Source organism: Emys orbicularis, chromosome 4 (genome assembly GCF_028017835.1).
Source record: "Emys orbicularis isolate rEmyOrb1 chromosome 4, rEmyOrb1.hap1, whole genome shotgun sequence".
In the NCBI taxonomy this organism is placed as follows: domain Eukaryota; kingdom Metazoa; phylum Chordata; order Testudines; family Emydidae; genus Emys; species Emys orbicularis.
In genome coordinates this window covers 149442059-149455927 of record NC_088686.1, presented here as the reverse complement: position 1 = coordinate 149455927, position 13869 = coordinate 149442059, and the positions used below count along the sequence as shown (strand labels likewise).

Sequence of the window (13869 nt, the reverse complement as noted above, 5' to 3'; positions counted from 1 at the left end):
TGGACTCCCTGCCCCACCCCCGGGCAGTACAGACCCCCCCCGGGCCCCTTGCCCCACCCCCGGGCAGTACAGACCCCCCCCGGGCCCCTTGCCCCACCCCCGGGCAGTACAGAACCCCCCCCCCCGGACCCCTTGCCCCACCCCCGGGCAGTACAGACCCCCCCCCGACCCCCTGCCCCACCCCCGGGCAGTACAGACCCCCCACCCCAACCCCGGGCCCTTTGGTTCTTCCAACTGTCACCTCACTGCAGAGTCCGTGTGAGACAAAAGATGCTTCATTTGGAGGGAAATTCTCTAGTGAATTGTGGGTGCGGGGCTGCCGTGTGAACTCCCTGTGTCTTTGTCTAGAATGCAATGAAGGGAGAGAGAAAAGGGTTCTGATTGTCAGGGTCTCCGGATGGGCATCTCTTGGGAAGAAAGTCACTTAAAAACCTGGCTAGGATCATGCTCATGCCTTGAAGTTAACAGGGATAAGTTCACTCTTCTCAGAAACAACTTGTGATTTCGGTGGGTTTTGAATCTGGTCCTTGGTACAGTGGTTAGAGTACTCTAACACTGGATTGAGCCCTAGTGTGGATGCAAGTTTATCAGTCCCAAGGTGTTGGCTAGCCACGCAGCTCGTTTTCCTTTTTAAACCAGACTAAACGTTCATGCTGATATCGCTGCAGCCACGCTGGGCTTGGGGGAAGAGCTTATGGAGCCGGGTGTTGCTTTGTTAACTGCACTGGACTAGTTAACGTGGCCCCGCTTTGAGTGTAGACAAGCCCTTAACTGAGCTGGTTTTCACCATGGTGCCCATCACATCAGGAATCAGAAGTCTTGTGATTTGTTTTCTGCAGTGATGGTTTGCACCTCATTACAGTGGGGCAATAACACAAACGGAATTTTGTACAGCCCTTTTTCCCCCGTGAAGAAGGAAAGCTTGGTGCAGGCTTATCTGTGGTGCCACACCAGGGTTGGGGGATGAGCTAGCAGTGCGTGTTGTGGTCAAGGGTTCCTCACCTACGGTCCTCCAATAAGGAGTAGACGTTAATAAGCAAAATCCACCCATCTAGGGAGTGTGGCTTGAAACCTGCGCTAGCATAACAAGGAACCGAGTAGAGTGTAGAGGCCCTGGAGCTTGGGGAGGCCACCCACGCCCAGCCACTTTTAAGCACGTGTTGGGGTTGCCACCTAGTCGTGGCTGGGCTGGTTTTTCTATTGCCTTTCTGGTTGCAATATATCCCTGGCACATTGCAACTGTAAGCTGCAGGTGTGCACGGCCGCACTGGGGAGTCATACAGCAATCTCCCTACTCTGGCACACAGGCCACATGGCCAGGAGCATGGGCAGCATGGCATCCGGGGCCCACTTTAAGTGCTGGGCCCCCAAGGTGCCAAAACTGCAGCAGCTGAGGTTCCTGCTCCTCTTGGCACCGGGATCTTGGCAGCAGGCTGGCCGGGCCCAAGGCTCAGCAGCAGGGGGGTAAGGAGTGGGATGGGGGTGGGAGGCGGAGGCAGTGGGGGGCTGAGGTTCCTGGGAGTGCATGGGTCATGGGGGGAAGGCAGGGGCTCCTGTTTCTAGGGGACCACAGGGAGCTTCTCTCTCAAGTGCTGAGGGAGGCTCCTGGGAGCGGGTGGGTGTAGGGGCTCATGGGAAGGCAAAGAGCCTTGAACCCAGCTCCCTGCCTGCAATGCGCCTGTGAGAGAGAGGGGGGTCAGGCTGCTAAGTAGGGAAGAGGTGGGTCTTAAATAGCATCTTTAGCCAATCCATTGTGAAGCAGACAGTGCGTGTACTCTATGGAGTAGAGCCATGCCCTCCCCAAACCCTGTCCCCCACCCTTTACATTGCACATGGCAGCCCTTGCCCCTTGTGGTGCAAATTCCGAGACGTTTGGTTCTGGGGCTCCAAGAATTCAGCCTGCCCCAAAATCAGCTCCTTACCCTTGTCCAAGTGCACGAAAATCCACGGGTCTGCAAACTGCTTGAAAACCTGGTATGCTGGCATGGTGTAGCGCGTGGTGCAAAGCTGTCACTTGGGCAAGGGGAGCCTCAGGCCTACTTATTACACCTTTACCCTGATATAATGCGACCCGATAGAACACGAATTTGGATATAACGCAGTAAAGCAGCGCTCCGGAAGATCAAAGCAAGTTCGATATAACGCGGTTTCACCTATAACACGGTAAGATTTTTTGGCTCCCGAGGACAGCGTTCTATCCGTGTAGAGGTGTATGTCCCCTCCCCCCCCCCCGAACCATTCCCAGTGGTTCTGGCCAGAGCTAGGGGTTAAGGTTGCTTTGCATGTCCCTTGACTCTCTAGTGCCTAGCTTACAGAGGTTGAAGTCTAGCGGCTCTCCACATTCTGGAAGGGCACAAAGCAGCACTGGGCAACCTTAACTCTGCCTTAATGAAGGCTGGGGCTGAGGGGGTGCTAGTCTTTTGATTAAGGGGGTTTGAGATTCAGGAAATACCAATTGGCATTTTGATTCTTTGTCACTAACAAAATCACACTGTGACGTCTTTGTGGCAGAACTGTGTCCTGCGGGGCAGAATGGGGGCGCTGTTTCTATGGGCCACGTTTCTTCACTTGTGCAACCAGTACCAGAGTAAGATTTTATGGTGCATGCTATATCTAGGACCCGAGCCAACTCCTACCAAAGTCCACGGGAGTCTCGCCATTGATTTCAATGGGCTCTGGCTTGATCTCTTAACGAGGTGAGTTCAGTGTTCCTTGAAAGATGGACCCATGGAAACCCACCTTACTGCTGCTTCCTGCTCTGCTCCCATGCAATTCTGAATCTCCTCCGTGTCTACAGTGAAGGACACAATGCCCCAGCCTCACATGAGCAGCCAGGAGGCTATGTGAAAAGGAAGCGACTCCACTTTATCTCCTGCAGAGTGTTTTGCACCCCCCATTCACTGGCAATAATGACTGGAAACCACAGACTGGGTCACAAATGGCACCTTGTGCACCGTGACTGGCACCAGCAGAGGCTGTATGCAACATGAAAATATTCTCCTCATCGGCTTGTCAGCTGTCTGCAGAGGCCTGGACTTTCTAGTTAGGGACCAGTGGGCTCACTGTGCAGCAAGATTTGTCCCGACTAGTCACTTGTCACTGCAGGACTGTACGTGCTGTGGCTGGCACCTGGTCTATTGTAAAGTGAAACTGGATAAGAATCAGGTTTTGAAGACTGTGGTGACTTCCTCAGAGAAATCCCCAGGCCTGACTGAGCCAGCCAGAGATGCACCCAACACTTATCAAACAGAGAACCGTAGACAGCCCGTGGTTTATAGGAGGTTCTAAATGCTCCTCTTTAGTGATAACTATGAAGGTGACTAAGAAATGCCTTTAACTACGTGTAGCATTATTTCCTCAATGCAGATTTGAAAGTGGAGGCTCAGATTCAAGAAATGACATAAAAGGGAGAATTTCTGCTTTAAGTTAGTTCAACTTGATCGTGAACCTATGACATGTTGTACAGGAAATGATGTAAAGTCCCTGAATCAGTGTTATCTGCGAAGGTGGGGAGTGGGATTCTTCCGGTTTCACAAGCTTTGTATCCAGAATAGAAAAAAAAGAATCTGTGTTACAGCAACATTCAGTAATGATACACCAATGAGAGCCAAGTGGGTAGTGTAGCTGGAGCTGAAGTGTTTCCAGCCCTATACTGTGAAAAGTGGTGGTAAAAATGCTCTATCTACACCAGTGTCTCTGTTGTATCACCAGCAGAGCTGCATCCTATGTGTTTTCCTTCCTGACTCAGCTCCAGTGTATTATGGCAGAGTGCAGGCATTTTTAATACCACTGTGACATACCCAGGGTACAATCCAGACTAATAAGTAGCTGCGTCACGCCTGCCCTCTAACCCAGGCTGCCCTTTACACTGCCTTGCTGCTTTAGCCTCCAGTCTGGAGTGCTCACAAACAGCCTGCAAGTCACTCCCAGCCACATCTGTGTGCTGCAGCCAGCCAGCCAGCCACACCTTGGCTCTCACCAACCTGGGTTATACTGCACGGTGACCCCAACTCACTCCCAGGCTTAACTTTCCCCCCAGAAATGTACGTCCTGTACTGCCCAGCCCTCTCCTGGACAATGCAAGTGTATATAAAGTCCATCATTTCATCAATAGAAATATGCACCCATCTTGTTACCCCCAACAGCATTTCCCAGACACTTTGATTTAAACCCACTGTATCAGATCAAACAATAAAACAAGTTTATTAACTACAAAGAGAGATTTTAAGTGAGTACAATCAACGAGGCATTAAATGTCAGAAATGGTTACAAGAAAAACAAGCTAAAACACAACTTAAACTGTGTTAAATTCAAAGCAAAGCTTTCTCATTGCATGCTCTCAGCAGTTCTTACTGACCAAACTTCTTGGGTCAGTGGCTGTTTCCTTTGTCCCTTTTGGTGCAGTGAACTGATGAAGAGAGAGTGTGTGTATGTGTGTCAGGAGACAAGGAGTCTCATTCGGGGAAGGATGTTGGCTGCCGTTTTTCCTCACCTGTTGGAGATTCTTTTGTTGCCCTTCCTTCTTGATGAGCCTGTTTACAGCGTATGTGCAAGTTAAGCAGAGCACATGTTCCTTTATTTGAGACAGACCTGTTTGCCAACCACTGTTTGGAACATGTGTTAACACCATACGGTGGAATCTTATAACTTCACAAACAGTGTTGCCACACACAATTTATCAGGTCAATAATGACCAGCAAATTATAAGTTTTCAAATATACAAATCTTTGTATAAAGGTTATGACAATAGAATGTAGGGTGTGGACAGGGGTTATGGAGTCTCACAACCATGCTGAATGTAGGCAACACCAAACACATGCCATAGCATGGTCCTAACACCCTCTAGTCCTGTTCTCACTGGCTGGCTAACCCATTTTGGCCTGATGAAGTTCTGAGTCACGTTTAAAACCTCTTCAGGAAGTGGCTCAGGACCCAGATGAGAAGGGCAGAGAGGGACGAGTTTATCTTAAAGGATCCATGGCTGCTGCAGATCTTATTGGATGCACTATTTTACATCTATTCTTAGAACCAAAGTCTGGCACTGAACAAAAACACTGACCCAGGAACCTATCCTTGCAAGAAAGCCCGATGCCAACTCTGTCCACATATCTATTCAAGTGACATCATCATAGGACCTAATCACATCAGCCATGTCATCAGGGGCTCGTTCACCTGCACATCTACCAATGTGATATATGCCATCATGTGCCAGCAATGCCCCTCTGCCATGTACATTGGCCAAACCGGACAGTCTCTACGCAAAAGAATTAATGGACACAAATCTGACATCAGGAATCATAACATTCAAAAACCAGTAGGAGAACACTTTATCCTGTCTGGTCATTCAGTGACAGACTTGCGGGTGGCAATTTTGCAACAGAAAAGCATCAAAAACAGACTCCAACGAGAAACTGCTGAGCTGGAATTGATATGCAAACTAGATACAATCAATTTAGGCTTGAACAGAGACTGGGAATGGCTGAGCCATTACAAACATTGAATCTATCTCCCCATGTAAGTATTTTCACACTTATCAAACTGTCTGTACTGGGCTATCTTGATTATCACTTCAAAAGTTTTTTCCTCTTACTTAATTGGCCTCTCAGAGTTGGTAAGACAACTCCCACCTTTTCATGCTCTCTGTATGTGTATATATATCTCCTCAATATATGTTCCATTCTATGCATCCGAAGAAGTGGGCTGTAGCCCACGAAAGCTTATGCTCACATAAATTTGTTAGTCTCTAAGGTGCCACAAGTACTCCTGTTCTTTTTGCGGATACAGACTAACACGGCTGCTACTCTGAAACCTGTATTAAATTGTTTGTTTAAAACTTATACTGTATTTCCCTGGAACCTAACCTCCTCATTTACATTATCAAAGCGTGGCAGTGCTTTAACACTGCCAGTGTAGACAAGCCCTAAGTGAAGCATGCATGGCCATGTGACTTGCCCATATGATTCCAAATACCATCTTGTTCCCTGTAATTTTCCACAGTCAGAACAATGGGTTTCCCTTCACTTGGCAGAAGCTATAAAAGGCCCTGGAAACACCTCCATTTTGCCTCTTTTCTGCTCAAACCTCTGGACTATGGATTTATACTAATGGGAGCATTCTAACCAAGGGACTGCCTACTTTCCAACTATTTGGAAGCAACCAGAGACTTAACAAGCCAGCAGTTTATTCCATCACTGCTACAAGCCTGATCCAAGAACTTTGCAATTGTTGTATGTATTTGATTCCTTTAACCAATTTTAACTCTCACCTTTCTTTCTTTCATAAATAAACCTTTAGATTTTAAAGACTAAAGGATTGGCAATAGCATGCTTATTGGGGAAGATGTGAGTTATATATTGACCTGGCTATGTGGCTGGTCCTTTGGGATCAGAAGAACCCTTTTGTTTGATGAAATTAGTTTCAAATAACCACTCATCTTTAAATCTGGTGTCTGGGTGTGGAATCCAGGACTGGAATACCTAAGGAGGCTGCACTTGTGACTTCTTGTTAGCCAATGTGGTGAGACAGAAGTTTATTTTGTTGCTGGTTTGGTACCTCTCATGGAAGAGTTTTGGGGTGTGTTAGCCCTTTTTCCCAGCAGCTTGCCCTGAATTTGGTATTCTCAGTTGTGACCCACGGAGGCACGGTGACAGGCCCTCCCCAGAGCGGCAGCTGTCGCACAGAAAAAGGCATCTTGGAGTCCAACAGAAGCAGAAACACCCATCTGGCACTCTGGGAAGCACTTGAATGTGCCTCACGCACAGGCAGCCTTGTGGCTGAGATCTCCCTCACTTCTATCATTCAGACTCTCCTGCAAAATTGTATTGCCCTTTAGACCTGTGGGAGAGGCTTTAGGTTCCCCTGCTCCTATGTAATTTAAGTCACATCCACTGAAATGGCAGGAAATACCTTTTATGTTCCAGTAGCAGAACCCAGAGTTTCCGCTGCAGCTTCTCACTGTGTTCAGCCGCTGGGAGCAGACACTCAGCCTGTAGGACGGTCACTGGGTTTGGGTGGGGGAAAGAAGTGGGTTAACTTTCTGAAGAGTAAGACAGCGATAGCACTTGGCTGAGCCATTAACCCAGGGGTCGGTCTAGTTTATTTATTACTGCAGGGGACTAACAGCCAGGGCTGTAAACCTGAGGGCAGGATCCTTGCGACTGTTCAAACCACACTGGTCATTTACAGCAAATGGCAGAAGAGAACTACACAGCTACTCAGAAAAGCAGGGACATGTCTAGCGGTTAGAACAGGAGCCTGGAAAATGGGACTCCTCTCTACACACCCCTCCTCCAATATTCCACATGGCATCCCTGCCCCTACCACTCCATGCCGGGGGACAGTGACACCCACAGCTTGGCGCCAGCTGAGCGTCACCATGGTGTTTCCAGGATATAGACAACATTATGGGATGGGAAAAGTTGCATGCTCCCAGTCACCCGTGCGTGACTCATTTCAGCCCTACCATGCATTGTCAAAACCCCAAAAGACAGGGCACTGGATAGTGGCCAGATGCACACTGGGTGCAAAGAAACACACCTACCGATGGTGCACTCACCGTGTATTGACACAAGGACTCCTGGTGAGCACGCGCGGCACCGACACAAGGAGCCAAGCGTGCATGCAGACAAGCAGCACACGTTCTGCAGCGGCTTTACGCTGATGTGACTTGTGCCTGCAGCAGTTTGTAGTGTAGCTGTGCCATCGGTTTTCATGTAAAAGAAAAAAAATCTCTGGCCCTCATAGTTGTGAAGAAAATCTTGTAACCCTGTCGTGTACCTGGGTGTAGCCAGTGCATCAAGGTCTGCTTGAGCCTTCGATTAGCTTGAGACAGTAGCTCTGCCGTGTGACCCACCCTGCTCGGCTCCAGGAGCAGGATGAACGCAGCTGCCTGGCGGACAATTGAAACATGTCATTGTTACCTGTTCCACTGCTGAGCGAAGCCTGTCCTGAAAGGCGGGCAGTCAACACAAACTCCCATTCTGGTGCCCCAAGGGGATGGTGCATGGGAGCCATCACCCAAAACTGACCTGTGGAGCTGCAAGGCCGTGGGAGAATGGGAGCGTGAGCCCCACCAAGGGGCAGCCGATCCCACCAAACTCAGCGCTTCACCTGAACCCCTCTCACCTGGGGGTCCTGCCTGAGCAGGAAGGGCCTGATCTGCCTGGTCCTGGCTCTAGAGTTGTGTCTGCTGAGCCTCCGTCCGAAGGAGGCTGCCTGCAGGCTCGGGCAGATGTCACCCCACTGCCTCCATGGGTCACGGGCTCAAGCTTTTCTTCAGAACCATGAGAGCAAGTTTTGGTTTTTAGATGAAAGCTGAATTCAGCCACCACCACATGCCTCGCACCTGTGGTCCAACACACATAATCTAGCGCTAGCCAGGTGCGCATCCAAACCCCACTGCAGGGAGGCCTGCAGAACCCATGCAAACGTGGCTGACGTGCGGGGGTGCCTCCGGGATGGCACGTGGGAGAGTTATGCCACTGTTTGTTGCCCTGCTCTGTCACAGGGCTGGTCACAGCAAGCCCCTTCCATCTTAGCATGGCCTGCGGCCCAGAGAGATGGGGAGCCAGTTGTGATGGGAAGGGCCTGTGTGTCTCATTTAGTGCAGGTTAGGAGCAGCCCTCAAGGCCCCAAGGAAATTGCTGGGCAGCCTCTGGGTGGGCTGAGTTCGGTGCTTGTAATCCAGCTCGCACACATCACAGGCTGACGTGGGTCGCAGTCTCCAGTGACTCCAGCGCAGACTCTGAGCCGCACCCCTACGGGCGGCTGGCAGGGGAGGGATCAGACCCATCCTGGTGAGGTCCCTCCTTGGACATCTGAGGTCCCTGGCAGACACAGCGCTAGTCATAAACCTTACTTGGTTTTTAATGCTCCTGCCAAGCCCCGTCTGAAAGAACACCGCGTAGCCAGGGCTCTGCAGCACGCACACCTGGAAACACCACGCTGACGCTCAGCTAGCACCGCGAGGATCATGGGGCTTGGTTAGCTGAACAACCGGAGATTATCCAGCAGTACTCAGGCTGCTTGCAGCTTTGTGCCTCCCCAAGAACGACAGGAAGTTAGGACGGGACAGGTTGATTATACCAGCTCCACGACAGCAGCACAGGAGCCAGATTTGTTCAACTTGGTTTATTTGAGTTTTGTATAAATAACACTTTTCTCCACACACTGTCAGAGCTTAACCCAGACACAGCGATTCACGAGATGCTCCTCAGGCACCAGGGAGGGAAGGCCAGTGCTGCAGCCTCCTTCTGTACAGCCAGGAGCAGCCAGACAACAAAATTAGAGGAGACCCTGGGAGGGCTCCCAGTGGCTCCGAAGGACACACCTTTCCCTGGCGTCCAGCGGGTGTGTCAGTGCCCACGGCAGGGTATTTTCTGGGCAGACAGCCATTCCGCTGAGAGCCCTCACTGCACTTGTACGGGGGGGGTCAATGTGGGGGTGGCAGCAAAGCCCTTTCGCCAGGGGACAGCCTGTCTGGGACCTCAACCCTACTGGGCTAAGAGTAGCTCCCTAAGAACCTGAAGGCTGCCCCCTCCCCCGCACCCCACCCGCTGCTGGCACAGGCACAAAGCAGCAGGTCAAACACTCGTCTAGGAAAACTACAAAGGTGCCACCTGCCCAAGCAGGTACAAGTAAAGGAAATGCCCACAGAGGGTCACCTTGAGGTCAGCTGAGCTAAGCTGTCCCTAAATCCCACACCAAGGAGAGCGAAGCTGGTTATGTCCAGCTCCGCAGAACCGAAAGGTGGCGATCGCTTCCTTCAGAGTCTAGCTTAACCCAGCAAGAGAGTGAGCACGTTCTCAACTCGGCCGGCTGCATGGCTAACACTGGCTGCACTGAAAGAGCCACAGACTCCGTGACTTTTAACCCAGCGAAGGTGCCTGGAGTTTGCACACTGCCGGGGGCTGTCGCTCTGGTCTGACTCACTGATATGGGGCACAAGGATCAAGGGCTGGAGGGAGAAGAAACAACAGTTCACAAATGAACGTAGACACTCCAAACAATGCAACAAACTGCACCAGAGACCCAAGTCCTTGGAATTCACAGAATTCCTCCTGTCCCAGTTCGTGACACAAGAGAGCATTTACAGCTCCAACCACAAGCTGGCCCAATCAGGATGGGACGGCAGCTGTGTCGCCCGGGAGAGCTTCCCACAAGTCTGTGATGTTAGTGTCTCTAAATACAGCCTGACAGCGATTCAGAGAGGCCTGAAAGCTCTTCACTTCACTGTCTCTTTAAAACAAGCTCCCAAGCCCCTAGGATAGCTGAGCACACACCAATCCCTGTCAGCAGCTAGGAATGCAAACAGCAAGGGGGAGAGGATGGGGCTCTCGAACTTCCTTCTTGTTTTGCTGTCAAGCAGGAGAATGGTTCTCTCGTCTTATGGGAACATGAATGCAGAGTCCGCCCTGGCAGCTCACGCCCCCTGCGGCTCACCTCCCAGGAACCATTCCAATCCCCTTTGCCATAAGGTGCAGCGAACAGTGTCCTCCTGGGATCTGCGTTTGCGTGAGTGCCAGGGTGACACCCCAGGACACGGACAGGCTCACAGATAGTACTTGGGAGTCATCCTCATACTGTGGCCAGTAATGACACAACAAACTTGCAATTTTAGAACGTTCAACAAACCAACAAAAAGAGAATCTAGGAGCTGCTGCAAACTCTGCCATTCTCCTCTCAGGCAACGGAAGGGAAGCTTTCAGCGTAAAGCCCCGAGCTGGGCCATCTCCTGTCGGCTGGCTCAGAGCAGCCCTGGCAGACAGCATACACTGACACAACACTTGGGAGAACAGGACCTTTGCTGCTGTTAGGGCCCCTCCTCTCTCCTGAAATAGTGTTCGATCTGCCGGTCAAAGCTCTCTGCAGAGTATTGCTTTAGGGTGTTTAATGGAGCAATCAAATACTCCTCCGCAAGCCCACAGGCAACATGACTGCTGGCCACAGGGGGCCAGCTGGCCAGGGTGACACGGTCACCAGCTGCTCCTGGGGGAAGAAATTCCTCAGTCTGCAGGAAGGTTAAACTCTGTTTGTGTGAGGGGAAAGCGGCCTTCTTCTGCACAGAGGCCAGCGTTAAGGGGACCCAGTCCCGCAGGGGAGGCTGGCATGGGCTGGCGTGGGAGGCGTATTTCTTTCCTGTTTGCCAGGATAAAGAACTCGTGTGTGACCGTGCTGTGCCCTCTGTGCTGCTTTGGGACGTCCGGGCACCGGTGTCCTTGGGCGGCAGTGGCTGCGTTCTGGCAGGTGTCTGTGTATTGGGCTGTGCTGAAAAAAGCTGCCTCTGGGCACCATGCAGCCGGCATAACTCCACTTTGATTCCCTTTCTCTCTCCCCTGCAACACATAGAGCCACCTTGCAAACGGGTGTTGGGGTCCCTAGGCTGCTCTGAGGAGCTCTGCTGGCCAATCGTCACATCCCCGAAATGCTCCAGCCAGTCCGTACATTTCTCTGGGAATGCAAAGGAGTCCTTCGTAGGCACAGGCTGCTGGGTGGCTCTTTGCTGCTCCCTGCTCTCTCTCAGCTGTGTGAACTTTTGCCCAGACTCTGGAATCCCGGGCTCAGGTGACGCCTTGTGGTTGGAGCTCAGGTATTTCTCCAAGTACGGCAGGCACACGTTTCTCTTGACAATTGGAACTATGGAGCAGGGCTTCAGCCACTGTACAAACTCCAGCAGCTCCGAAAAGGAGGAGTGGTCTGAATAGGGCACGAGGTGAACGCTGGGGTGGGGGATCTTCACTGGGCGGCTGGTGGGGAGAATGGCAATGGTGGGGCGCTGCTGGTTCCAGCTGATCATGGCTTCCCAGCAGATTTCAGAGATGTCCACACCGTGGATCCAGCCAGCCCCCTCCTCAGCAGTGAAGACGTCCACCAGGCCCAGCACTTTCATCTGCTCCAGTCTCTTGGGACTCACCACAATCCAGGTCTGAAACTCTAAGGCCAAGTCCACCAAGAGCGACTCTTTGCCCAGGCTGTAGACCCCTGGGAAGGAGCAAACAAGGGGGCTCAGGAACTCAGACCTAAACAGCATTTTGCAAAGGCAGCAAGAAGGGGCCATTACCAGGATGCGGGCGAGCGGCCTATAGGTTACTGGGCCCAGCACCCAGGAAGAGACAGGCCCTGTCCTGCCAATCTACGCTGGAGGGGGAAGGAAAACCACCACCTGCCCCACGCAGCACACCTCAAAGGAATGAAAATTAGCTACATCTGTCCTCTGAGCCAGTCAAAATGCACAACCCCGGCGCAGCGAGCTGCTGTACCTCTCCCACCGCGTGTCCCCTCCTAATGCGATTCCCTCCCATCAGGCACTGAGTGCCCCAGAAAGACAGTCAGTCCCTGGCTCTGGAACCAGCCCCACCCACATGCCGTGATGCCTACTCACCAATCTTGACCTCGTGATCTGGGTGGGCCTTGATCAGCTCTTTGATCTGTTGGGTGGCCTGCTGGCGGGAGGGCAGGTCGCCCAGGGGGTCGCAGTTTGTGTTGTCCAAGTAGAGAACGTCAATTCGTTTCTGGTTCCTTAGCACCGGTTCCTGCAGCATGGTGGGAGTGTAACGAAAGTCACCTGGCACAAGACAAAACACCAAACACATAGAACTGTGGGAGCACAGCCTGGTGGTCCACGCGCTACTACGGCAGAGATCTGGCTTAGAGCCTCTGCCTGCCAAGGCCTCACCGCCTGCTCGCTCTAGGCCCGGGCTGCCACCTGAATGATTCAGGTTTGATTCCTGGCCTGGTGAGTGACCTGTATTTCTCCTCAAGGGGCGGTGCTGGCGGGACTCCCCTTCCGAGCCCCTAAACCCCAAGACAGGAGGCAGGGCCCGGGGTGTGCGGGAAAGGTCAGAGGTGACCTGTGGTAGAAGCACAGGGCTCTGGCAGGGACCCTAGAACAAAACACGCCCAGAGCTGGGCAGGAAGGCAAAGGGGGTCTCCGGGCCCCGGGATGGGGGCTCGTACCTGTGTAGAGGATGACACCAAAGGGGCCCTCAAAGAGGAACATGACTGAGCCAGGGCAGTGGTTGGCATCTATCAGGGTCACCGTCATGGTCGTTTTACCAACCTCATCAAGGGCCACCAGGTGGCTCTGGCCCACTTCCAGGGGCTGGATCCAGCGCTCCGCCACCTGGAAGGAAGCACAGGGCTGGTCAGGTGGAGTCGGCCTCAGACCCGCTCCCTCCCAACACAGGGATGAGGCCTCCTTCCCCATTCCCTTAGCTGACCAGCTGCCCTGGGGCCCAACCCCATTCCCTGGGCTGCATTCCGCTATTCACCCAGGCACTTCCCTGCCCTGCCCTGCCTTTGCCTGGGCAGGAGGCCCCCTCAGCTGGCCCCATGGGAGAGAACGCTCTGCTCCAGGAGTCGGGTACCGCAATCCGACCAGAGCGTCTCCCGAGGGATGGGCTCCATTCTCATCTCCTCAGCAAGCCGCACGGCAGAGCTCTGCGGCCGGATCGCTCTCAGTCGGACTTGCTCTTTGTTCATTATGAAAAACAGCGATTCTTAACTCCCCACGCCAAAAGCTTGGTCCCAAGACGCCCCTTCCTCATCACAGACTCCTGGGTAGCAAACACAGTAACTGCGTTCTCACCCTTCCAACGCTCAGCTTTATCCAAGTGACATGCAAACCATGGCCCTGGGTTTGGCCCCCCGAGCTGCTGTCTGACCCCGTGGGCTGGCTCCTACCTTCAGCCTGTGGTGCAGGATTCGTCCCGTAAGGGGGGAGCAGTAGATGGGCTGGTGCCAGGTGCTGGATAACCCCACTGTGTGGTCAGAGTGCATGTGGGAGAGAAAGAACAAGCGAGCATGGCTGGCTTTCCTGATGCTCCAAAAATCCACTGCAATGGGCGTGCCTGGGATGAGAGCTCCATTCAT

At 52.5% G+C, this 13869-nt stretch overlaps 1 protein-coding gene across 1 annotated transcript; it reads right to left on the bottom strand.

Moving 5' to 3' along the window:
• Positions 1–10810: 10810 nt before the first annotated feature.
• DCLRE1B (DNA cross-link repair 1B) lies at positions 10811–13869 on the bottom strand. The gene is made up of 4 exons (XM_065404377.1): positions 13681–13869; positions 12955–13120; positions 12380–12562; positions 10811–11979 (listed from the first exon to the last, which is right to left on the bottom strand). The coding sequence occupies exons 1-4, from the start codon at positions 13867–13869 to the stop codon at positions 10811–10813; spliced, it is 1707 nt and encodes a 568-aa protein (XP_065260449.1).